At 53.8% G+C, this 23128-nt stretch overlaps 2 protein-coding genes across 4 annotated transcripts; one reads left to right on the plus strand and one right to left on the minus strand.

Moving 5' to 3' along the window:
* Positions 1-976: 976 nt before the first annotated feature.
* Positions 977-4574, minus strand: Atf5 (activating transcription factor 5). The gene is made up of 3 exons (XM_042700248.1): positions 4485-4574; positions 3043-3333; positions 977-2268 (listed from the first exon to the last, which is right to left on the minus strand). The coding sequence occupies exons 2-3, from the start codon at positions 3218-3220 to the stop codon at positions 1589-1591; spliced, it is 858 nt and encodes a 285-aa protein (XP_042556182.1). The 5' UTR covers positions 3221-3333; positions 4485-4574; the 3' UTR covers positions 977-1588.
* Nup62 (nucleoporin 62) lies at positions 4468-22389 on the plus strand. Of its 3 annotated transcripts, none has more exons than XM_042700242.1 (2): positions 4468-4544; positions 19931-22389. In XM_042700242.1, exon 2 carries the CDS (start codon positions 19996-19998, stop codon positions 21577-21579), a length of 1584 nt encoding a protein of 527 aa, XP_042556176.1. In that variant the 5' UTR covers positions 4468-4544; positions 19931-19995; the 3' UTR covers positions 21580-22389. The 3 variants fall into 3 exon arrangements, with proteins under 3 accessions (XP_042556176.1, XP_042556175.1, XP_042556177.1); XM_042700241.1 differs by having other exon boundaries at positions 4472-4559; XM_042700243.1 differs by having other exon boundaries at positions 4490-4569.
* Positions 22390-23128: the final 739 nt, after the last annotated feature.

The raw sequence follows: 23128 nt of genomic DNA on the forward strand, positions 1-23128 counted from the left end.
TGGCTTTGAACCACGATCCTCAGATCTCAGCCTCCTGAGTAGCTAGGATTACAGGCGTGAGCCACCAGCGCCCGGCTCCTCTTTGTTTTGAGTTATGTTTTGAATAGTCTGTTTATGCTTAGTTAGCCTGGACTTGAGAGCCTCCTTCTAGGCTTCCTGCACAGCTGGGCTGACTAGGATGCTCCACCACACACTTCTTTAAAATAAGTAAAGGCGGGCCTGGGTATGTAGAACGCTTGCCTAGCATGCATGAAGCCCTGGTTCAATTCTTTAGTACCACATAAACAGAAAAAGCCAGAAGTGGCACTATGATAGTTCTAGCCTTGAGCAAAATAAGCTCAGGAACAGTTCAAGCCCTCAAGTTCAAGTCCCAGGGCTGGCAAAAAAAATTAAAAAATAAGAGTTTTGTCTGGGGCTGGGGGCTTATGCCCATAATCTTAGCTACTTAGGAGGCTGAGATCTGAGGATCAAGGTTTGAAGCCATCTCGAACAGAGATATCCAACAAAAGGCAGAAGTGGAGGTGTGGCTCAAGTGGTGCTAGCTATGAGCAGGAAAGCTGAGGCCCCAGTTTAAGCACTAAATAAGGAAGGATTTGTCAGTCATGGGGCTTAAACTCAGGGCCTGGGCACTGTCCCTGAGCTTTGTCTTCTCAAGGTTAGCCCTCTATCACTTTGAGCCACAGCTCCACTTGTTTTCCTTGTGGTTCATTGGAGATTGGAGTCTCTCATGGAGTTTCTAGCCCAGGTTGGCTTTGAACCACGATCCTCAGATCTCTGCCTCCTGAGTAGTCAGGATTACATGCATGCGCCATGGCATCCAACTGTGCCTGCTGCTTTTGTCCATTGCCATTGGCTCTTGGATATGAACTCGGGAACAGTGCCACCATTTCAGTAGACAACCTGCCTAGCCAGTGCCAGGCCCTGAGTTCAAGTCCTGATGCTGTCAAAACAAAGAAACAAAGACGAGACACACTGATCAGAGGAAATTCTGTACTTTATTTCTCTCCTAGCTCCCCCCAACCCTGGACCAGCGCCCCCTTCACCTATGTGTAGCCCATCCCAACACCTTCACAAACACTGATTCTTTCCCAAGCTAAAATAAATCCCCCCTACCCAGCCACCAGCTACAGCACCCCTTTCTTCCCCACCATCTGGATCTGTGGACTGGCTCCCTCCCTCCCTGAGCTGGCCTGCTTTTAAGCTGTGTTCTCTTCTTTGCATGGTAGCTTCCCTCCTAGCTTGGTTCTGTGGCCCCTCTGCCCCATTTGCAGGAAACCACTCATTGAAATCTCAGAGCCTCATGGGAAGGGAGCAGAAGCCATGTACCATGCCCTGGGCTCATCCCCAGTCCCACAAGAAAAAGCAAAGGAACTGCAGAGCCAGAGCTCCTAGCTCCCACAGAGGGCCTCAGTTCCCTGGGATACACTGGGGGAGAGGGGATGTGTGTGTGTGTGTGTGTGTGTGTGTGTGTGTGTGCAGATGTTGAACATCTGGTAGGGGGGAAAAACTCAAACATGGGTGAGAGGCGATGATGAGGACAAAGACAGAAGGGGACAAAAGGGGACCTGTCACTGGGCCCCAGCCCTGTCTAGCTGCTGCGGGTCCTCTGGCTGCGGGCCTTGTACACCTCGATGAGCAGATCCTTGACATACTGGATCTCCCGCTCCACCGACTCCGCCCTCTCCCTCAGCTCCCGGTTCCTGGCCTCCAGCCCCTGGCACTCGCCCTCCAGGGCCTCGCCCTCCGCCCGCTTTCTCTGGCGGTACCTGAGAGCCGCTGACTTGTTCTGGTCTCTCTTTTTCTGCTTGCGGTCCCCACGGGTGGTAGCAGGATTGGGGTAAGGGGCTGGGCGGCAAGATGGCGGTGGTGGTGGAGGAGGGAGAGGAGGAGGAGGAGGAGGGGGCACCTGGGGGCCTGGCAGGGATGCCAAGCCCATGTCCCCCGGCCCAGCCTCACTGCGGCAGTAAATGGCCAGCAGGTCCAGGGTATCCAGGGCAGGGGGCTGGGGGAGGTCAAACGTGGGGAGGGGCAGAGGGAGGGTGGGCGCAGGTGGCAGGGGTGGTGGTGGGGAAGATGGTGGGAGGAGGGGGGCATCCAGGAAGAAGTCTTCCATCTGTTCTAGCTCCTTTTTGAGTAAGGATGCCATGACTTCCAGATCAGGGGGGGCTGGGGAAGGGGGAGGGAGGGCACCGGAGGGAAGTGGGGCTTCCAGGGGGAGGAGAGCTGTGAAGTCAACTCGTTCGGTCATCCAATCAGAGAAGCCATCACCTGGGGGTTGAAGAAGGGACAGAAAGTTCCCTGAGCTCTACTGGGTACTCACACGTACGTGTGTATGTGTGTGTGTATGTGACTTATTTGCTCAGATTATTCAGGGAAACTAACCGGTCAGTTAAGTGTTTTCTTCTTTTTTCTTTTTTTGATGGGTCCTGGGGCTGGAACTCGGGGACTAGGTGCTGTCTTTGAGCTTCTTTTGCTCAAGGCTATTGCGCTATCATTTGAACCACAGCTTCACTTTTTTTTTTTTTTTGTCAGTCATGGGGCTTGAACTTGGACGTGGGCATTGGCCCTGAGCTCTTTTGCTCAAGGCTAAGGCTCTACCCTTTTGAGCCATAGTGCCACTTCTGGTTTTCTGGTGGTTAATCAGAGATGTGTCTCATGGACTTTCCTGCTTAGGCTGGCATCAAACTAATCTCAGATCTCAGCCTTAGTAGCTTGAATTAGAAGGCTGAGCCACCAGTGCCCAGCCTCAGATCCCTTGAGTAACTAGGACTACATGTGTGAGCCAGTGGAGTCCCAGCTAAGTTTTCTACTTAGAAATCATCTTCTGTCTCTTGCCGGTCTCCCCACTACCCTGTGAGTTCCAGGGACCAAAAATCAGGTTACTTTTGTCCCTAGATGTGTCCCCAGTATCTAAACTAGTGCTTTGGCACATTTTTAGACTTAAATATTTACCAAATGAAGGAGTAAATAAACGAGCTCTTTCCCTGTCCCTAGGCCCCCACCCCACCACTTTACCCCATATCCATTCTCCACTTGCCTTACCTGCCAGGGGCTCTCCCCCCCCTGGAAGCCCGCCCTCCAGGGCTCCCCCAAGGACCTCATAGGGAGCCAAGGGGGCAGGGGCCAGGGGGAGTTTCCCATAGTCTACAAGCCAGCCCAGCCCGCTAGCTGGGAGCAGGGCCCTGTCCAGCTCCAGCCCCAGGGTTGCCAGGAGTGACATGGCCGTGGCACAGGCGTCGGACACCGATGGCGATGAGGGCTGTGCCAACTGGAAGGTGGCTCTGACGGTTGCTCAATTGGGTGAGGACGGGCACCAGGGTAAAAGTGGAGGACCTGCATGAGTGAGACAAGAGTGGGTGGGGTCAGAGGCCAGCCTCACCCACCAGCAAGGAACTGGGAAAGCCGGCCACGCCCAATGCCTATTGGTGGTGGTGAGGTCTTCCCATCCCTCCAATCAAGGCTTGAGACCAGGCCTTGTCTTCTTAGAATTCTTTCCCCAAAATTTTAAGCCCCAATTACTCCCAAGGGAATTCGCTTTTATTAGGGAACCCACCCCTACCCCTCTACCTTGTCACCTGACAAACAAATCTAAACGTCTCCCAGGGGAATTACCTTAAGCCCCGCCCACCCGCTTCCTAATACTCCTCTGGGAGAAAAATAATTTCAAATTCCCAGGGGAATTTTCGGCGCCATTCCTTCCCTGGGTTTCAAGCCAAACTAGTGCCCGTGGGAACTCCTCCACACTCAGGCTCTCTATCAATGTCATCCACGCAAATCCTGCTTTTCCCTTTAAATCGTTACAATGATCAGACTGTCAGTCTCTCCCCAAGCCCCGCCCCCACGGCCTAGCCCCGCCCTCAGCCTCCCTAGAGGCCCGGCCTCTTTCTCCCGATGAGCCGCGGGCTCCCCCTAGGCTGTCCTCGTCCCCGGCTCCGGTTTATGGAAGCCCCGCCTTCTGCTGTCAATCTAAATTAATCCCTGCCCACATTGGTGGCCGAAGGAAATGGAGCTAGACTCTGTCCAGCCTTCGGCGCGGCAAGCGCCAAAGCGCATGCTCCAACTGTGGGGCCGAGCATTGTTCCCCAGCTGCCACTCTCTAGGGGATTACTGCGCAAGTGCCACCCGACACGGTCCGCCCTTCCTACGGAACAGGGCGGGATTAATGCGCAAGGAGCAGCAGCTCGCGGGCCACGTGTCCAGGCTAGTGCGCATGCGCAGTAGCACGAGGGTGGCCTTTAAACAGCAACTCTCCGGGAAAAACTTCCTGGCTCTCCCCTCTACCGCTTTCCCCGCCTCCTTCTCTTAAGCAGAGTGCGCATGCTCAGCAGCGTGCTGAGGCCCCCTTCTGCGCCTGCGCGACCGTGATTCTCCGCTCGCGTTCTCCCCCACCCCCCACCCCGCCCTCCCCGGCTTGGCGGTGCAGGCCGCGAGCTGCGAAAGGGCGGGAAAGGCGGTTGGAGAGGGAGGGGCGAGCGGTTACTTACTCCATGGCTGCCGAAAAGAGAGGCGGCGGCGGCCTCGGCTGAAGGAAGAAGGCGGGAGCGGTGAGCGCGGGCTCGGTGAGCGCGGGCACGGGTCCGGGGTACGACGGGGTCGCGTTTACAGCGCCATGGCGGGGGCTGCGCGGGCGGCGGCGGCGTGGCGGCGGGACAAGTCGTGGTCTGAGGACAGGGAATGAGGCGGCCCCGGGGACCGGGCACAGATATACTCGGGGCGGCGCGGCCCGCCCGGATCCTTCCGCGCCCCGCCCCGCCTCTGCGCGGGCTTCCCCCGGGAGGCCGCCCCGCACCCTCAGGATCGGGGGGGGGCCGAGCCCCTGGCCCCCCATCTGGCCATCTCGCCTCTGGGGCCCGGTTCCGGGGCCCGGCGCGTCCGCTCTGATGAGGCTGGGGGATCCGACCCCATCCTCCCCTCTGACCCACGGCAGCTTCTTCTCTTCTCTCTCTGGCTCGCGAACTTCCTTCCAGCTCCGCTTTGGACTCCTCCATATCTCCCCCGCCGACCAAGCACCCCAGAAAACCCGCGTGGGTTCGGCGGATGTGAAGTCACACCCATGCCGCGCCGCCTTCAAACCCGAGGACTGGCCTGGGGCCTCGGTTTAGTATTCGTAAAAGGAGAAAAATCTTCCGTGATGCATGCCCAGAGTCAGCCCAGGCCACATAGCCAGTTCCAGTCCAGCTTGGGTTAGACTAAAAAAAGAAGAAAAAAACTAGACCAGGAAGCCCTGAGCTTAGAACTCTTAAAACCCTTTTTTTAAAGTTAGTTTTAATTTTTTAATTTTGTTTGGCAGAACTGGGGATTGAACCTAGGGCCACACGTTCTACTCAAATATTCTAGCACTTGAGTTACATTCCCATCCCTTTTGATTGTATTGACTCCCCCACCCCCACCCCTTTGGCAGTCTTGGGGCTTGAACTCAGGGGATGGGCACTGTCTTTTGCTGCTTCTGATCAAGGCTAGCACTCTACCACTTGCGCCACAGCACCACTTCCGGCTTTTTTGTGTATGTGGTGCTGAGGAATCGAACCCAGGCTTTCATGCATGCTAGGCAAGCACTCTACCACTAAGCCACATTCTGGGCCCTGTATTAACCTCCCCCTCCCCCCGTCGTGGGGCTTGAACTCTGGGCCTGGGCACTGTCCGTGAGCTCTTCTCTTCTGATGGTTAATTGGAGATAAGAGTCTCATGGACTTTCCTGCCCTGGCTGGCTTTGAACCGCAATCCTTAGCTCTCAGCCTCCTGAGTAGCTAGGATTACAGGTGTGAGCCACCAGTGCCCAGCTGTATTGACTTGTTTTTGGTCAGTTGTGGGGCCTGAACTCTGGGCCTGGGTGCTGTCCCTCAGCTCTTCAGCTCAAGGCTAGCACTCTACCACTTGTGCCACAGCGCCACTTCCGTTTTTTTCTGCTTATGTGCTGCTGAGGAATCAAACCCAGGGCCTCATGAATGCAAGGCAAGCACTCTGCCACTGAGCCACCTTGCCAGCCCTGTATTGACTTTTTGAGATAGGGTTGTAGGTAGGGTGGCTGGGATTATAGGTGTGCATCTAGGTAGGGTGGCTGGGATGTCTGGCCGCCACTGGATATCTGTTAGTGAGAGGGAGCTTGTTTGCACTCTGCTTATAGCCCTCCACCAGCCTGGTGACATGTTTTTCTTCTGCTGTGGTTACCTCTCCCTTCCCTCACTCTGCCCCCATTCCTATCAGGTCATCCCACATGGGAGTTTTCTCATGGCAGTTAAGAGACCTGAGTCAAGAACCAGAGAAGGCAGGGGTCTTGAGAGTTACATGCAGGCTTCTTCAGCCCCCTTCCCTGTCCCATGTAGGAAGTCCTTGGGATCTGACTACCTTCCCATAGAACACTTCTTATCCATTCCATTGAGCATTTACACTCTGTTGCCTTTGCTGATAGGTGCTATATTTATATAAGCAGTATAGACAAAACAAAATTTAAAAGCAGTCAGGCACCCGTGGCTCATGCCTGTAATTCTAGCTACTCAGGAGGCTGAGATCTGAGGATCACAGTTCACAGCCAGCCTGGGCAGGAAGGTCCCTGAGACTCTTTATCTCCAATGAACCACCAGAAAACCAGAAGTGGAGCTGGGGCTCAAGTGGTAGAGTGTAACCTTGAGCTGAAGAGCTGAGGGACAGGGCTCAGGCCCAGAGTTCAAGCCCCATGACCAACCAAAAAAAAATTAAAAGCACATTCTGGAGCCAAATTATTTGGGTTCAGACTGCAACTGCACCCTGTATGACCCTGGCATGACTTCCTTGTGCCTCAGTTTCCTATGTGGACATTCATAGTGTGCCTGGTATACAGTAGTACTGCATAAGGGTTCTTACTAGTATTGCCATAGATATGTTCTGACTCCATTGTTAAGCTGTAAGTGCTATAAAACTGCTCTTCCACATTTTCAGGAGACATAGGGACCCACTTCCACTCAGTAGATGAGGACCTGGAAGGTTGAGTGGGGTTGGGGCTAGGCTACAGGCCTGCTCTGGGCAGTGAGCATGCACAATTCTTCAGAATCTGCCTCTGAGAAATGTCCTGGGGGTTGCTTGTTTTTGAGATAGGGGTATCATTCTGCTGCCAAGGTTGGTGGTCTCAGTTGAACTTCTTCAGATTTCCCAAGTAGCTGGGACTATAGGTAACAACACCCCTCATTTAGCCCGCTGCCCCTTGCTGGGGATGGAGCCCAGGCCTCAGGCATGCTAGGCAAGCATTCTACCACTGATATACATCCTAAGCCAGCATGTATTTTTAGATATTTTTTTGTAGACAGGACTTCAGTGGTAACAGCACTAGCAAGCGGGAGGGTTTGAGTTCAAGTCTCAAATGCCAAAAGAAAATTCAAAAATACTATATTTACAGGAAAGATATGGTGGAATTTCTTTTTTTCTTTATTTTTTTTTCTTTTTCTTTTTTGGTGGCCATGGGGCTTGAACTCTGGGCCTGGGGCACTGTCCTTGAGCTCTTCTGCTCAAGGCGAGTGCGCTACCACTTGAGTCCCAGCGCCACTTCCAGGGCAGAGTTTCTGTCTGCCCTTCACCCTTGCTTTCCTATGGTTAGTATCTTGGACTGCTCTGGGGCCTTTGTCCCAACCAAGGAAGCTGCTGACTGAATTTCACACTTGCGATTTCACTAGTTATCAAAATGCCCATTCTCCGTCTCAGCAACCACCCAGGACACCACACTGGTCAGCCATGTGTCTCCTTAACTGTGGCTGCCTTGAGGCCCCTTTCTCTCATGACCTTGACAGTCCTGATGAATTCTGGATGAGTGTTCATGAAATGTTTTTCAGTTTGGTTTTGTCTCAGACTTGGGTTACATTTTTCCCCCTTTTTGTTTTCTTTTTTTCTAGTACTGGAGCTCAGGGTCTCATGCTTGCTCAGTTTGCTTGCATGGATGGCACTCAACCACTTTGAGCCATCCCTCTGGCTTAGCCTTTTGCTTGTTATTTTTCTGCCTGGCCTGGCTTTGAATTGTGATCTTCTGTATCTCAGCCCCTTGAACACTTATGAGCCACTGCACCTGGCTCTTGATTTTTTTTTGTTGTTGTTGTTGTTGCGGGGCTTGAACTCTGGGCCTGGGCGCTGTCCCTCAACTCAAGGCTCAAGGCTAGTGCTCTACCACTTGAGCCACAGCGCCACTTCTAGCTTTTTCTGAGTGGTTTATTGGAAATAAGAGTCTCAAGGACTTTTTGGCTCCGGCTGGCTTTGAACCTCATGTCTAACTGGAATGAATTTGTGTAGGAGAATGCTGTTGCATGCAGCATATGCTGAATGAGAAGACAGTGGTGGGCCCCTCGTTCCCTGTGTCAGCTCTTGGACCTTTTTCTCTCTTTAGCTGTTGTGTCCCACTCAGTGCTGCTGAGTAGGTGCTGGTCTGCACACTTAAGCTACTCTTCCCAGCAGCTTCCAGATATGACGGTGAGACATCCATGGCTGTCTGCCACTCAGGTCTTGGCACCCTGAGCCGTAGCCAGTGCCCAGTCCTGATCCAGCATTCAGATGCCGCAGTCTGACCTCTGCCTCTAGGTTGCAAGTGCTGTGGCCTCTTCAGTCAGCGGGGGTTGGGGGGGGAGGGTGTTGGGGGAACTCTTTTACAGTGCGGAGGGACTTGGCTTGGGGAGTGAGGCGGCAATTGCAAGCAGGTTGCATCACCCCTGGTTGTCTGATGGGGAGGGAAATGAAGGAATTCTTTGGAGACCTCCATTGCCTGGCAACACATGAGTAGCAGAGCCCTGGATGAGAGGCTCCAGCACAGGAAGGAGGTAGGATATGGGGGGAGCACACCAAGAAGGAAGGAAAGAAGCCAACCGCATTGTGCAGGACCCTAAAAGTCTGGGGCATTATGCCTAAAAAGGGGCCTCAGCTTCGCCTGCAGGAGACAAGACCGAGGCGATACAGGAGTTGCATAGAAACTGCTCAACAGGAAGGGCACAGACTTAAAGACACGGTGGGGTGCCTTCAAGCCTGGACCTTTACCCCAGTCTTGCTCCTATTGATCAGTTGCCAAATTCTGTTGGCTCCTGACCTACTGCTCGCCATCCATCTCCCTCTGCCCTAGAGGATGCCCCTCACCTATTTCCCAATCCAGGCAGAACCCAGCATGATGGAAAATCCTACAGTTTTGCATCAGATTCTGGACCCTGCCTCTCTCCCCTCCCCCCTGCATGGTCCTAGCCAGGGGGGGTACAGGAAAGGGCCTTGGTTCTTTCTGCAGAAACAGATGTCTGTACGTGACTGTTTTCATGAGCACATAGGAGACAAAGGTGAGGGCCTTCCTGGGTCCCAGAACTGTCTGAGCACACCCCCCCCCCCCCTTTGTTCTGTAGGTGTCAGCAGGGGAGGAATTTGGCACCTGGTCCTGAGCAGCACTGGGAAGATAACTGGGTCACGAGGCTGGGGGGGAGTGAGCAGAAGTTTGAAGGTGGGTGTCCTGGCAAACAAGAGCAGGAAGGCCAAGGCCAGCTCTGCTGGGGAAAGGGCAGTGTGGGGAGGGGGGCTGGGCAGGTCAAGCACAGAATGCCACGTGTCCCAGGGGCTCAGAGTCCTCCAGGGCCATCTTGTCCCCCTGGGCGGAAGTACTTGCAGCCTCAGAGCTGCTCCTGTGTGTCACCTTCCCTGCTAGTGTCCTCGCATCACTCATCCCTGCCTCCCTCTGCACAGCCCTGCTTCCCTGACCTCACTCTGCCTCTTCTGAAGGCCCTGCGGTTGCATTTAGGGGCCACTCTCAATCTGGAAGAATGTCTGCTTCAGAAGATGTTTAATGTGCCTACAGATACCATTTTGCCACATAGGGTAACGTGCATTGGTGCTGCAGACTAGTGTGTGACAGCTCTGGGTGGCCATTTTTTAGCCTTCCACATTTCTTTCAGATCCTTGGGCAAATTACAGGGCTGCTGATGGGTATTCCTCACATGCCACCAGGGACTGGACACATCCCTGAAAGGACGGGGTGACGCGTGTGTGTGTGTGTGTGTCTCAGTTGGTCGAGGGGCCTGAACTCTGGACCTGAGCGCTGTCCCTCAGCTCTTCAGTTCAAGGAGAGCGTTGTAGCACTTGAGCCACAGTGCCACTTCTGGCTTTTTTTTTTGGGGGGGGGGGTCCAGTCGTGGAGCCTGAACTCTGGGCCTGGGCACTGTCCCTCAGCTCTTCAGCTCAAGGCTAGCACTCTACCACTTGAGCCACAGCACCACTTCCAGCTTTTTTCTTTTTGCTTATGTGGTGCTGAGGAATGGAACCCAGGGCCTCATGCATGCAAGACAAGCACTCTACCACTGAGACACCTTCCCAGCCCCCAGGTGACATGATGGACAACGTAGTGTCCTCTGGCCCAGGTTGCTGTCTCTTAACACCATGTGTGCCTTCCCCACATGCTATTTTCCTGAGCAGGAGAACAGAGCGCCAGAAGGAGTAGTAGGCCCTCCAGGAATACACAGGCACTTCTCCCGGGGAGCCTGTCATACTGGGCAGTGGTGCCAGCCTGGCAGTGCAGAGCTGCTGGCTTTACAGGGTGAGTGGAAATCCATTCTTTTCTATGAGGCTCAAGTTGTTTTTTTTTTTATTGTATACTTATGTGGTGCTGAGGAATTGAACCCAGGGCCTCATGCATGCAAGGCAAGCGCTCTACCACTGAGCCACCTTCCCAGCCCGAGGCTCAAGTTTTGAAAGTCAGTGAGTACCTCACAAATTTGGTGTTGTTTGGGTTTTTTTTAACTGTATTTTTTGTCTTTTCTTTTTTGGTACTGGGGATCGAACCCAGGACGTTGCACTTGCTAGGCAAGCACTTTGCCACTGAGCTACATCCCAGCCCACCTCACAAATTTGGAAACACCCCCAATGAAGCCTGAATGTATCTAGGACTAGGGCTGTGGGTCCACAGGACCTTTCTTAAATCTGTGGTGCTCTCATGACCATGCCAGAGAGTACGTGGTTTCCCTGTGCAGCCCAAGCTGGTCCTGAACTCATAATTTTCCTGCCTTAGCTTCCCAAATGCTGGGATTGCAGGAATGTGCCTCCAGCCCAGGCTACCAGGTACACAAGGGCACAGGAGAGGAGCTGAATCCAGCTTGTCCTCCTGGGCTCCTTAATGCCCCCTCAGCAGGTGTGTGGGCACTGCCCTGTGGAGAGTGATAGGGGCCCATGGCTGTGAGAGCACTAAGCTTCAACTCTTGAGATGTGTGAGTCCTTTGCCACTTTTCTTGACCTTTCTGTCTACCCCACCACAGAGCAGGAACTATGGGAACAGAGCTAGGGCAAGGGAGGGAGGGACAGAGGGGGTGCCTTCTGTCTTCTATGCATGGTCTGCTCCACGGGGCATGATGCTGATTTGGATTCAAGAGGGAAAAATTCTGGTCTTAGAAGGTCATGGACATGGCCTAAGTGCTGGACATGTTGGATGGTGGTGGCAGGGAGTGAAGAAAGGTCACATCAAAGAGCCTCGGGAGTGTTAGAGGCTTGGCTGGCAGCCTGGGCCAGAGTCCTGTGTGGCTTTGGACAAGTTACATAAGTTCCCTTGACTTCAGTAAACTCGTCTGTAAACTGGGAGGACTGGTATTAGATCCCCTCTTAGGAAATTGCTGGGGAAAGTGATTTACAGGTGAAGCTTGGAAAGCAGGGCCTGGCATGTGTCTTGCAACATAGTAACTGCCGGGCCAGGTGTGGCTGTGGGGTGATGCTCTCTTCCTCTCCCTGTGGCTGCTCCCACTTGATTCCCAAAGAAGCCTCCACCACAGCCCAGTGTGGGCACCCACCCCCACCCTGCAACATCACTGCCTCCTCCTCCTCCCCTCCGTTGTTGATAGTGGAGAGGCCGGGAGGGAGCGATGGTGTGCAGCTCTCCACCCTACTCAGACACCTGCTGCCCGCCTGGGGCCCAGGGCCTTCCTTGTACCAGCTGTCCTGCCTGTGGAGCCCCGTGACCTGCACCAGAGGCCTGAGCATGTCACTCTTTTCCTTCAGCCCATCATCAGCCACCATGACCAGTTCTCCCTCTCCCCCCTCCAAGGCATGGTCCTGTCTTCTCTCAGCTTGGCCCCTACCTAGCACAGCACCATAGTCAGTTGGCTGGCTAGTTTAATATCTCAGTCATGTCCGTTTACCAAAGTGGACATCCAGAGTTATGCAGCCACTGCCAGTGTCAGAATGTTTTCATTTGTCTCCCCCCTACCTCCCTGACCTCTTGGCCATTGTCTCTCGTTTCCTGTCTGGTATCCTGTCTTGGAGTTGCACTCCGCAGAGGCATGAGTAGTAGGCTGTTCTGCACATGGCTTCACTCAGCTTTGTCTTTGCACATATGCCAGTGCTTTGTCTTATGGAAGTCGGATTGTGTTTAACTCTTCATGGGCTTCCACCACTGCACGTTTGGGTTGTTGCTCTTAGGAACAATGTCGCTGTCCTGTGAGCATGCATGTGTAAGCTTTTGTGCTAGCAGATATTTTGGGTACTTGGGTTCTCTTGGGTAGCTCTTAGTGCTTTACGGCGTCACAGGGCAGCTTGGAGCCTGACTTTCCAAAGTGGATGAACTGTGTGTGTCGCAACCCCAAGCTCCAGCTTCTCCATACCTCACCAGTACCTGCCCATTTCTCTGCGTGTGTGTGTGTGTGTACGCGCGTGCACGTGCGCACGCGTGCATGCATGCACGCACACGTATGCACCAGTGCTAGAATGTAAGCTCAAGTGCATGCTTTTGCTTTTTTTTTTCCTGTTCACAGCTGGTGCTTTACACTTGAGCCATGCCTTCACTTGTAGTTTTTTGCTGGTTAGTTGGAGATGTCTCACAGACTTTTCTGCCCATACTTGTCTCAAATCATGATCCTCAGATCTCTACTTGCTGAGTAGCTAGGATTATAGGCTTGAGCCACAAGCATGATATGCATGTGCTTTGCATCACGTTGAAATATAGCAAGACCATAGAACCTCCTACCCTCTGCCGTTTAGCAAAGAGGGGATGGTGTTTTCAATGCAAGAAAGAAAAAGTTCTTTTGTTTTTTAATAAAGTAAGGGTGTTGGGTGCCAGAAGAATCCTCAGATCTGTTCCAGTCTTCTTTTATGTTATGTTAAGGGAGGTAGTTTAGAATCTTCCTTGGGAGCAAGACATGGTAGCATATATGCCTTGTAGCCTCAGCTATTTCGAGGCTGAGTGGCAGGAGGATTACCCAGGGGAAAAAGCTGCTGTTTGTCCCTTACCTGAGCTCCTGGGTGTGGCCGGGCCTCTGGAGTGCAGAAGAGAAGGTAATTGCTCATTAGTTGTGAGTTGATTTCTTGTTGATTTCTTTCCAAGGAAAGAAGGAAGAAGAGGGGGAGGTTGAGAACTTAAGTAAGGATCCAGGAGTCACTTAGTCATGCTGTGGGAAGGGGGCAGCAGCAGGGGTTGGAATCTCTCTGAAAGCCTTGCTTTCCCCATTTACCTGCTTAAAGTAATTTCTAAGACTCAGTGAAATGCCAAAAGAAAGGTACAGAGCTTCGCATGTGCCACCTCTCCTGTATACACAATACAAGATGCATAAGTGACTGCGCTCAGGGAGCCTCTGGGAACAGCCTGTCTCCCAGGACAAGAACTGGTGGCGAGGGATGGGGACCATACTGTGCCTTTTGTCCTTCTCAGTGGAGAACCGTGTGCAAATGGCGTCTGCGCAGGCAGCCAAGCTTCCTGCCTGCCACTGGGCCTGGGAGGAAGGATGGCCTCATGAAGCCCTGAGGAGGCAGTGGCACCCCTCCCTGTCCCTCTGTGTATTCATCCAGGAGGTGAGAGAGGGCCTGTGTTCCCACATATGGGGCCCGCAGTCTCTCTCTGTGCTGCAGATTTACTTGGAACAGCAGCTCTGTGCCTGTGTCTGGCTTCTTGTAAATCTGGGATGAGGTGGGGTCCCTCAGGTGGGTAGCTGTGTAAGAACTGAGCAGAACAGCCCATGCCACCACCAGTGGCACCCTGTGGAGGACCTGCTACCCTGTCCTGTCTGCCCCACTCTTTGGAGCCATACTGCCTGCCTCTTCCAGGGGCACCGGCCCTCCTACCTCACCTGAGGGCTGCCAGACATGGTACTTGTGTGTGTGCCTGTGTGCGCCGGTACTGGGTCTTGAACTCAAAAGACCTCGTTGTTGTTGTTGTTTTTTTTGGGGGGGGTCCGGTTGTGGGTCCTGAACTCTGGGCCTGGGCGCTGTCCCTCAGCTCTTCAGCTCAAGGCTAGCGCTCTACCACTTGAGCCACAGGCCACTCACTTCTGGCTTTTTTCTTTTTGCTTATGTGGTGCTGAGGAATTGAACCCAGGGCCTCATGCATGCAAGCAAGCGCTCTACCACTGAGCCACCTTCCCAGCCCCAGACCTCAAGTTTTCACTTGGCTTTTTCTACTCCATAGCTGACTCTACCACTTAGGCCATGCCTCCAATTCTGGAGAAAAGACTTAAGTCTTTTTTTTTTTCTTCCTGGGCTGGCTTTAAGCTGTGACTCAGATCTCAGCCTCCTGAGTAGCTAAGATTACAAGCATGAGGCACCAGTGCCCAGCCTTGATTTCCAGTCCTGAAGGCCATCCCTGAGCTGACCTGTTTCCTAGCTTTGGAGCTTTTCTTTGGCATGAGGGAAAGAGGGAAACTGACCCAAGGGATGTTTAAGGTAGTTTGGAGTTGGAACAAGATGTTTGACAGGGCAGAAGGAGGGTAAGAGAGAGAAGTGGGGCCCAGGAGAGGAAAGAGTGGTTGAACCCCAGGAGGGGAATCAGATTCCCCTGAGTGCAGCCGCCCACTGGTTTCTGGTGTCCCTCTTTCCTCTCTCATCTCTGCTCTCACTCTTGGCAGTTTTCACTCCTCAGGCCCTACAGCTCTTAGTTATACAAAAGAGTTTCCTTGTGATATTCCTATACGTGCGTGCAGTGTGTCCCCACCAAACTCACCTCCATCTGTCTCCCTTGCCTCCTTTCAAATATTGTCAGCAGGGCTGGGAAGGTGGCTCAGTAGTAGAGTGCTTGCCTTGCATGCATGAGCCTCTGGGTTCCATTCCTCAGTACCACGTAAGCAGAAAAAGCCGGAAGTGGTGCTGTAGTTCAAGTGGTAGAGCGCTACCTTTGAGCTGAAGAGCTGAGGGACAGCGCCCAAGCAGAGTTCAGGCCCCACAACCGATCCCCTCCCCCCACCCCCCCAAAAAAAATCAAATATTATCAGCAGGTTCCATTGTTCTGTTCTTATATGTGCAAATAAACTACTGTGCCCATACTCAACCTCAGTGACCCTCTCTCCTCAGCAGCCTGTCTTACTTTACTGGACTCTTTTAGGTATATAAATTGTACCAAGGGGTTTCTTTGTGGTATTTCAGGCATGTGTATAAGCATTGATGAGAATGACCCTCTCTGGTGCTAGGGATGGAGTATGCCAGGCACACGCTGCTCTCCTGAGCCCCACCTTTCCTTGCCCAGGCTGGCCTTCAGCTTGCCATCTTCCTACCTCCAGCTTGGAATCCTCCTGCCTTCACTTCCTGATCCTCCTGCTCTCCTTCTGAGTAGCTGGGATTGTAGGCATGAGCTATCACCCCTGCCCTCTCCCTAGAGTGTTCAAATAGCTAATTCCATGGGGCCAGAGGGGCGTGTGACTTGCAGAGCCGCGGCCCTGTCCTTCCTAGGCCCACTGGCTCTGCAGTCACAGTGCCACCAGGTGGTGGCCGACCGCACACCAGCAGCAGAACGTGGCTCCTGAGCAGTTAACCCCTTCACTTTCCAAATGCTGTCCAGAAGAATTCAGACCATCTCAGCTTAGCACTCTTGATTTCAGGTGGGGAAACAGAGGCATTTTTTTTTTTTAAGCATCTTAGATCCCAGGGCTAGAAGTAGAGGTGCTGGGCCACTTGTACCACAGGCTGGACCTTGCTCAGCACTAACATAGGGGAGAAGATCACACTGCGGGTACTGGGCTGTGTAGAGTGAAGTTCAGAGTACTGTTTCTGTGAATTCCAGTTCCTTTCTGACCAGAGGGATGCTGAGAATCCTAAGGAAGGCAGGGGCTGTCTATAGTGCTAAGCCAGTCCATAGATCAGTATTGGCACCCACTGTCATAATTTCAGGTGCGAGATAAACCAAGAGTGTCTTACCTGGGCCTGGCGGTCCCCTCAGGAGCTGGGTGATCACCAGATTTGCTTTAAGGTGTGCAGAGTCAGGACAGCCCGGATACCTGGCTAACCCTTTACTGTGTGCTACCTCAAACCCCTTTACACCCAGACACTCATGGTGCTTCAGCCTCTTTCTTCACCTGCGGCCCTCTTCCACTGGACACTTCTCCATCCTCGTCCCCTGGCTCGCCTTGACACTCCCGTTCTCTTTACCACCCAGCTTCTCCCTGTTGACATGGCTTCTGCTCTGAGCCTGCCTGCCTGTGGCCTGCTCCTGAGCTCAGAGAACCATCCTTGCTCAGAAGACTTACCCATGGTGTATCTTCGGGGGTGCATGCTAATCACAGAGCCTGGAACAGGCTGAGGTGACACAGGCAGTGTCTGTGCTGACAGCGTGTAGTCAGCCAGCCAGGCGCCCGTGTGAGGCAGCTTCTCCTGTGTGATTTAAATAGTGTGCAAAGAGCTTTTTATAAGTACTCTTCTGCATATTTTTAGCTGCAAGTTACTAATAGTGGAAGCCCTGGAGCTAGGTTGAGTTCGTGATGCGTAGGTGTAGCTGTTCCACGGTGTAACCAGCCTGGCTCCAGGTGTTTCCACTGTGTCTGTGACACAAGAGTGGGTGTGAGCGCAGGGCAGGGTCCTGTGCTTCCATGCTCCAAGCGACAGCATTGCTGGGACACTGTTGTGTGTATTAGGGTGCTCTCAGGAAAACTGGCAAGGGAGGAGGACTGGAGCCTGAACTGGGCCAGGCCCTTGGGTTTTCAGCTGTGACCTTGTTTATTCTTTTTTGGGGGGAGGGGGGTCCGGTCGTGGGGCCTGAACTCTGGGCCTGGGTGCTGTCCCTCAGCTCTTTAGCTCAGGCTAGCGTTCTACCACTTTGAGCCACAGTGCCACTTCCGGCTTTTTTCTTTTTTGCTTATGTGGTGCTGAGGAATTGAACCCAGGGCCTAATGCATGCAAGGCAAGCGCTCTACCACTGAGCCACCTTCCCAGCCCCCCTTGTTTATTCTTCACAGGGGTAGAGACTGTACTTATAATAGCCAGGGAAACAGGCATGGAGTGCTCTGGACTAACTTGCCCAAAGACCCAGAGTGGCAGAACTGAAGGTCTTTCCATGGTGTGAGGAGTGGCTTTGTCCCTGATGAGTAGCTTTGGGCTGCACCGCCTGGCTGTTTCAGGGACAGGAAGATGGTGAGGGCTCCGTGTGAGCCCCCCAGGTTCAGGGCTGTGGACCATGCAGTGGAGTAGAATAGAAGATTTACAGCAGGGGACCATGGTCTGGTCCCCTCCTGAGAGAGGGGCAAAGATGGAGTGTCATGCAGTGCTGGCCATATGGTTCTTAAGAATGGGTTAGCTGCCCAGAAGTGTCTATATTAGAATTCCCATGAAGAACCCAGAATGGAAGAGAGCTGACTGACTGAATTAACACTAAATTTGAGGTCAACCACATACCACATCCGGTCTTAATCTCATACCCCTTGCCTCCTTTGTGTGTATGGGGACAAGGGAAGGGCTGTTTGGAGGCTTGAATGTGTTCTTGCTTAGCTTTTTAGCTTATGGCTGGGGTCTACCACTTGATTTACACCTCTAGTTCCAGTTCTTTACTGGTTGATGTTGAGCCTCTCATTTATCTGCCCAGGTTGGCGTTGAGCTATGCACCTTAGATCTCAGCTTCCTGATTGCCTAATTATAATAAGCATGGTTGTGTGTGAGCCACTAGTGCCTTGCTTTTATTTATTTATTTATTTTTGCCAGTGTCTTAACTATGTGGTTTAGGCTAGCCTCAACTTTAAAATCTTCCTGCCAGCCGGGCGCTGGTGGCTCACGCCTGTAATCCTAGCTACTCAGGAGGCTGAGATCTGAGGATCGCGGTTCAAAGCCAGCCCGGGCAGGAGAGACTGTGAGACTCCTATCTCCAATAAACCACCAGAAAACTGGAAGTGGCGCTGTAGCTCAAGTGGTAGAGCGCTCGCCTTGAGCTGAAGAGGTGAGGGACAGCGCCCAGGCCCAGAGTTCAAGCCCTACGACCGACAAAAAAAATCTTCCTGCCTTCATGTTCCCAGTACTAGGATTACAGAGGTGTGCAACCTCTCCTGATCCCAGCTCGCAGATCTGCCAGGCAGTTTATACTTCATGCCTGAGTTCGTCTGCTCCACTCACAGATCATTATAGATTTAGTGGCATAAGACAACACAAAATCCTCCTCCTCTTCTAGGAGTTTGAAGTCAGGGTGCTCTCAGGGCTCCAACATCTGCAGACCCCAGGGAGGATTGCTACCCTTTCTTTCCAACCTTGTACTTTCCAGCTTCCTTGGCTTATGGCCCCTTCTTCCAGCCTCATCTTTGATGTGTCGATCCCTTACCCCAGTTGTCACATAGCCTCTGCCTTAGTCACATCTGCAGAGTCCCTTCTACCATATAAGGTCACAGATGCCTGGGTCAGGGATTGGGTCATGGGTGTGGTTGGGGGTGCTACACTGCATCCTGTGCTGACCCCGCTGGAAATCAGGACTGTCTATTCCTGCCACAGCATGGCTACTGGTTGGGGCCAGGTGACACAGAGCTCCCTCCAACAAGCTATGGTCAAACCTGGCCCTGGGTACCATCCCCAGCCAGCCTAGAAACCTTACTCAGCTCATAACTTGTAAATCTCTCGCATTGTCTAAGCCGTCTGTGTAGCCCAGGCTGGTGTCACAGGCCTGCTGTTTAGCACCAGGGAGACAGAGGGAGGATGATCAGAGTGCTAGCCTGGCTCTGTAGCAAGACTGTGTGTGGAAGGGATCGGCCTGACACCTCATGTGGACATAGATGAGTGCTTTGTGCTGCGAGGCCCTCAGTCCTTCGGTATGGCATGGTGTCAGTGCACCCCACATCTGTCAGGGCCTGGGAAGTGCTGTGCCACGTGAGGCTGGCTGGCTTGTGGATGGGACCAGTGCCTGGCAGTCGCGGCAGGCCACAGCCAGGCTCAGCTCCTAGCTCAGCACTTGCTAGCTTGTGACCCTGGGATGCCATCACAGCTCCCGCCCTGGGCACTGAAAGAATCTGAGCCTTCATTTTGCCCAGCCTAGTGCTGTCTCCCCTTCCTTGCTTGGTGGCTTCAACTTCCCAGGTGCACCATGGCATGCTTTGGGCTCATCGCAGAGTACAGGCAGCCAGTGGGAAGTGGGCTGAAGTTGAATGGAGGTGGGAAGATGGCCAGGGAAAGGGCCAGGTGTTTCCTGTCTTCTGGCTCCATATCTGCCACTGCTGCCTATCCTCGAGCCAGTTGCTATAGCCAGGGGCATCTAGTGCCCTGACTGAGCACCACGGTTTCCATGCCCACCCATACTCTCCATTCCGGAAGTGCTGGGGCAGTGTGCTTGCCTCACAGCCTGGATTGGTTTCCCGGGCACATCTTGTTGTGCCAAGTCCAGCCTGGTAAGCCATCTGGCAGCAGGCAGCAGGCTGGTTCCCGTGCACACAAAGTGGGTCCTGGGGAGCAAGTTTCTGGGGGTATTTGGTGTCCTAGCCCCACACACTGCACATGCCTCCATCAGGCATCCCTGGACTAAGACTGGTCCAGGCTGTGTCCTGCCTTCTTCCTGGCAGTGGGAAGTTCCCACTGTACCAACCTCAGTGACCTAGCCAGAGCTCCCAGTGCCCAGCCTTGGGTGTGGCATGGGCGGGGCTTCCAGAATCTCCTTTGCTCATTGGGCAGAGCACAGTTCAGGTTATGCAGAAGGATGGGTGCTGCTGTTCTAATGCAACCCCACACCGCGCATGCTCCGTCAGGCCTCTGCCTTGCCTTCCAAAACTGATCATGTCCCTTCCTCTGCTTTAAAAATCTTCCCAAGGTTGCAGACGCCGAAGGATTGGCTTGGGAGCTCCGGAGTAGCTGCTGTCGCCAGAGTCTGGAGCCATGAGCGGGTTTAATTTTGGAGGCACTGGGGCCTCTACAGGCGGGTTCACATTTGGCACCGCAAAGACATCAACAACCACACCCTCCACAGGGTTTTCTTTCTCTGCTTCGGGCACCGGATTGTTTAATTTTGGGACTGCCTCCCAACCGGCTACAACCACCCCTACCACCAGCCTGTTCTCGCTCACGACCCAGGCTCCAGCCACACAGACTACGGGGTTCACTTTCGGAACAAATCCTGCTTCTGGAGGAAGTGGCTTTTCTTTAGGGATCAGTGCCCCAAAGCTAAACTTGACCAGCACAGCTGCCACCTCTGCCCCAGCAAACACAGGCGGCTTTGGGCTTGGCAGCAGCACGCTCACCAATGCCATATCAAACACCAGCACCTCCAGCCAGGGGGCTGCCCCCTCTAGCTTTGTGTTTGGCTCCACTGCCACCACCACCACTACCACCACCACCTCCACAGCCCCAACCACCACATCTGGAGGGTTCTTGTTCACCAGTGGAGGTGCAGCCCAGTCCGGGGCCTCTGCATTCAACATTGGCTCCTTGGGCAGTTTGGCCCAGCCCACTGCCCTTCCCGGGTTACCCTTCAGTGCTACCACCCCAGCAAGCACCGGGGCCGGGGCCAGCACCGCCCCTGCTACCACCACCACCACCACCACCACCAGTGCCGGGCCCACCCTCTTTTCTTCCATAGCTGCTGCCCCCACCTCGTCCACCGCCCCGGGGCTCTCCCTTTCAGCCCCAGCAACCACAGCTGGGGCTCCCGGAGCTGGGACACTGGCCTTCAGCCTGAAGGCCCCTGGAGCAGCTTCTGGCACCTCCTCCAGTGCACCTACGGCCACCACCACCACCACTACCACCACCAGCAGCGGCGGCTTTGCCTTGAGTTTAAAACCACTTGTGCCAACCGGGATCCCCAGCAACACAGCAGCTGCTGTGACCCTTCCACCTGGCACCAGCACCACGACCGGGGCTGCTGCCTCCCCTGTGATGACCTATGGGCAGCTGGAGAGCCTCATCAACAAGTGGAGCCTGGAGCTGGAGGATCAGGAGCGCCACTTCCTGCAGCAGGCCACCCAGGTGAACGCCTGGGACCGCACGCTTATCGAGAACGGGGAGAAGATCACCACCCTGCACCGTGAGGTGGAGAAGGTGAAGCTGGACCAGAAGAGGCTGGACCAGGAGCTCGACTTCATCCTGTCCCAGCAGAAGGAGTTGGAGGACCTGCTGAGCCCACTGGAAGAGTTGGTGAAGGAGCAGAGTGGCACCATCTACCTGCAGCATGCCGACGAGGAGCGTGAGAAGACCTACAAGCTGGCCGAGAACATTGATGCGCAGCTGAAGCGCATGGCCCAGGACCTCAAGGACATTATCGAACATCTGAACACATCTGGCGGCCCCGCCGACACCAGCGACCCCCTGCAGCAGATCTGCAAGATCCTTAATGCACACATGGACTCGCTGCAATGGGTCGACCAGAACTCCGCCCTGCTGCAGCGCAAGGTGGAGGAGGTGGCCAGAGTCTGCGAGGGGCGCCGCAAGGAGCAGGAGCGCAGCCTCCGGATCGCCTTCGACTGAGGCTGCGCGGCTGGGCCATCCCATCTTCTTGTTCTTCCTTTCAAGTGATTTGTGCTGTTGGGAGAAGTGTTGTGTGCTTTGATTTCTAGCTAGCAAATGGCAACTGTTTGGACCCCTCTGATCCAGGCAGAAACCTCGAGAATGTTTTTGTGTTTATACTTGTGTCCCGGCCCCTTCTCCCCTCATTCCTACCCCCACCCCATCCCCCGGCTAAGGGACAGAGCAGTGCTGGCCCTGCAGCCACCCTTGTCCAATGCAGTCATGGGTGCAGGGCGAAAAAGACTGCGGCAAGGAAGCTGTCCTCATAGGAGATGGCAGCCTGGTCTTAGAGTACAAGATGTCTGCTTGTGACAACTAACCGGAACCAGGGGCAGCTGTGAACTGGACAGCCAGCCAGCTAATGGGAGAGGAGCAGCCAGCTAAGGGGACCTGCACAGGAGTAGGGGTAGGGAGGGTTGGGGTGCAGAGGCCTCCTCTGCCGTCTCATTTATCCTTGAGGAAGCCAGAGACTGCACCACACCTGTGTGCTGTGCTTTCCCGGGTCCAGCCCAATTCCTGTTTGGTGGAGAACAGTGGCAATCAACCTGCCACAGCACCAGTCCAAAGAAACATCTGCCACCGTGGCCTCCCTTGCCAGAGGCCCTCGCAGCCCTGGCCCCGAGCTTCCCAATGCCAAAGCAGAGTAGCCACAGTATCTACGAAGAAGCCAGCTGTGTCCAGGTATCTGTTTTCGCTCTGTGCTTTGCTGTACTCCTGCAATGCCTATGGTTGTATGTTGCTTTCTAAATAAAGTAAGAATTTTGAACTGAAGTGCCGTTGGTCTGTATATGTATTAGACATGGACTGAGCAGGTCCACGGCTGGAGCCAATATCATTGGTCTGGAAGGCCAAAAGGAGCTACCCACCAGTGCAGGAGGAAGCCCCTTTGTGGTAAGAGGGGGTGACATGACTCCAGCTGTTCCCCATGTGGGGACTTGTCCTCTGCCACCATCCTGACGGCATCAGCCTAATGGGGACAGGTGGTGTCTGTCATCCGGGGCTGGCTGGAGGGTTCTGCTGTGCTTCAGTGGGGTGCAGATTTGTGTGGGAGGGTGACTTCCAGCTACTGGCCTTACCCCTCCACAGGTGGGGAGGTGGCCTTTTGCCCTCCCTCCTCCTATTCCACTCAGTTTGCAGCTTCACAGCCCTGTTTCTACAAGTCTTACAAAGCAGAGATGCTAGGCAGTCATCATTTCCTTGTGCCATATTGGCCTCTGAAGCACACAAGTTTTGAGGGAGTTTTTGGTCAGTTGTGGGCCTTGAACTCAGAGCCTAGCTCTGTCCCTGAGCTCTTTTTGCTCAAGGATAGTTCTACTACGAGCTACAGCTCCACTTCTGGTTTTCTGGTGGTTAATTGGAGATAAAGTCTCACAGGGACTTTCCTGCCCAGGCTGGCTTTAAACCACAATTCTCAGATCTCAGCCTCTTCAGTAGCTAGGATTACAGGCATGAGCCACTGATGCCTGACTTTTTTTTTTTTTCTGGGGAGGGGAAGGAGTAACAGGGTTTA

The sequence above is a fragment of the Dipodomys spectabilis genome, unplaced genomic scaffold (genome assembly GCF_019054845.1).
Source record: "Dipodomys spectabilis isolate Male_0828 unplaced genomic scaffold, ASM1905484v1 ptg000266l, whole genome shotgun sequence".
Taxonomy (NCBI): domain Eukaryota; kingdom Metazoa; phylum Chordata; class Mammalia; order Rodentia; family Heteromyidae; genus Dipodomys; species Dipodomys spectabilis.

What these genes read in the sequence shown, in the direction of transcription:
- Nup62 (XM_042700242.1), top strand. Translation starts at nt 19,996, where the DNA reads ATGAGCGGGTTTAATTTTGGAGGCACTGGGGCCTCTACAGGCGGGTTC.
- Atf5 (XM_042700248.1), bottom strand. Translation starts at nt 3,220, where the DNA reads ATGTCACTCCTGGCAACCCTGGGGCTGGAGCTGGACAGGGCCCTGCTC. An exon ending in GGGGGGAGAGCCCCTGGCAG is followed by an intron (nt 2,269 to 3,042) that starts GTAAGGCAAGTG and finishes TTCAACCCCCAG; the next exon opens with GTGATGGCTTCTCTGATTGG.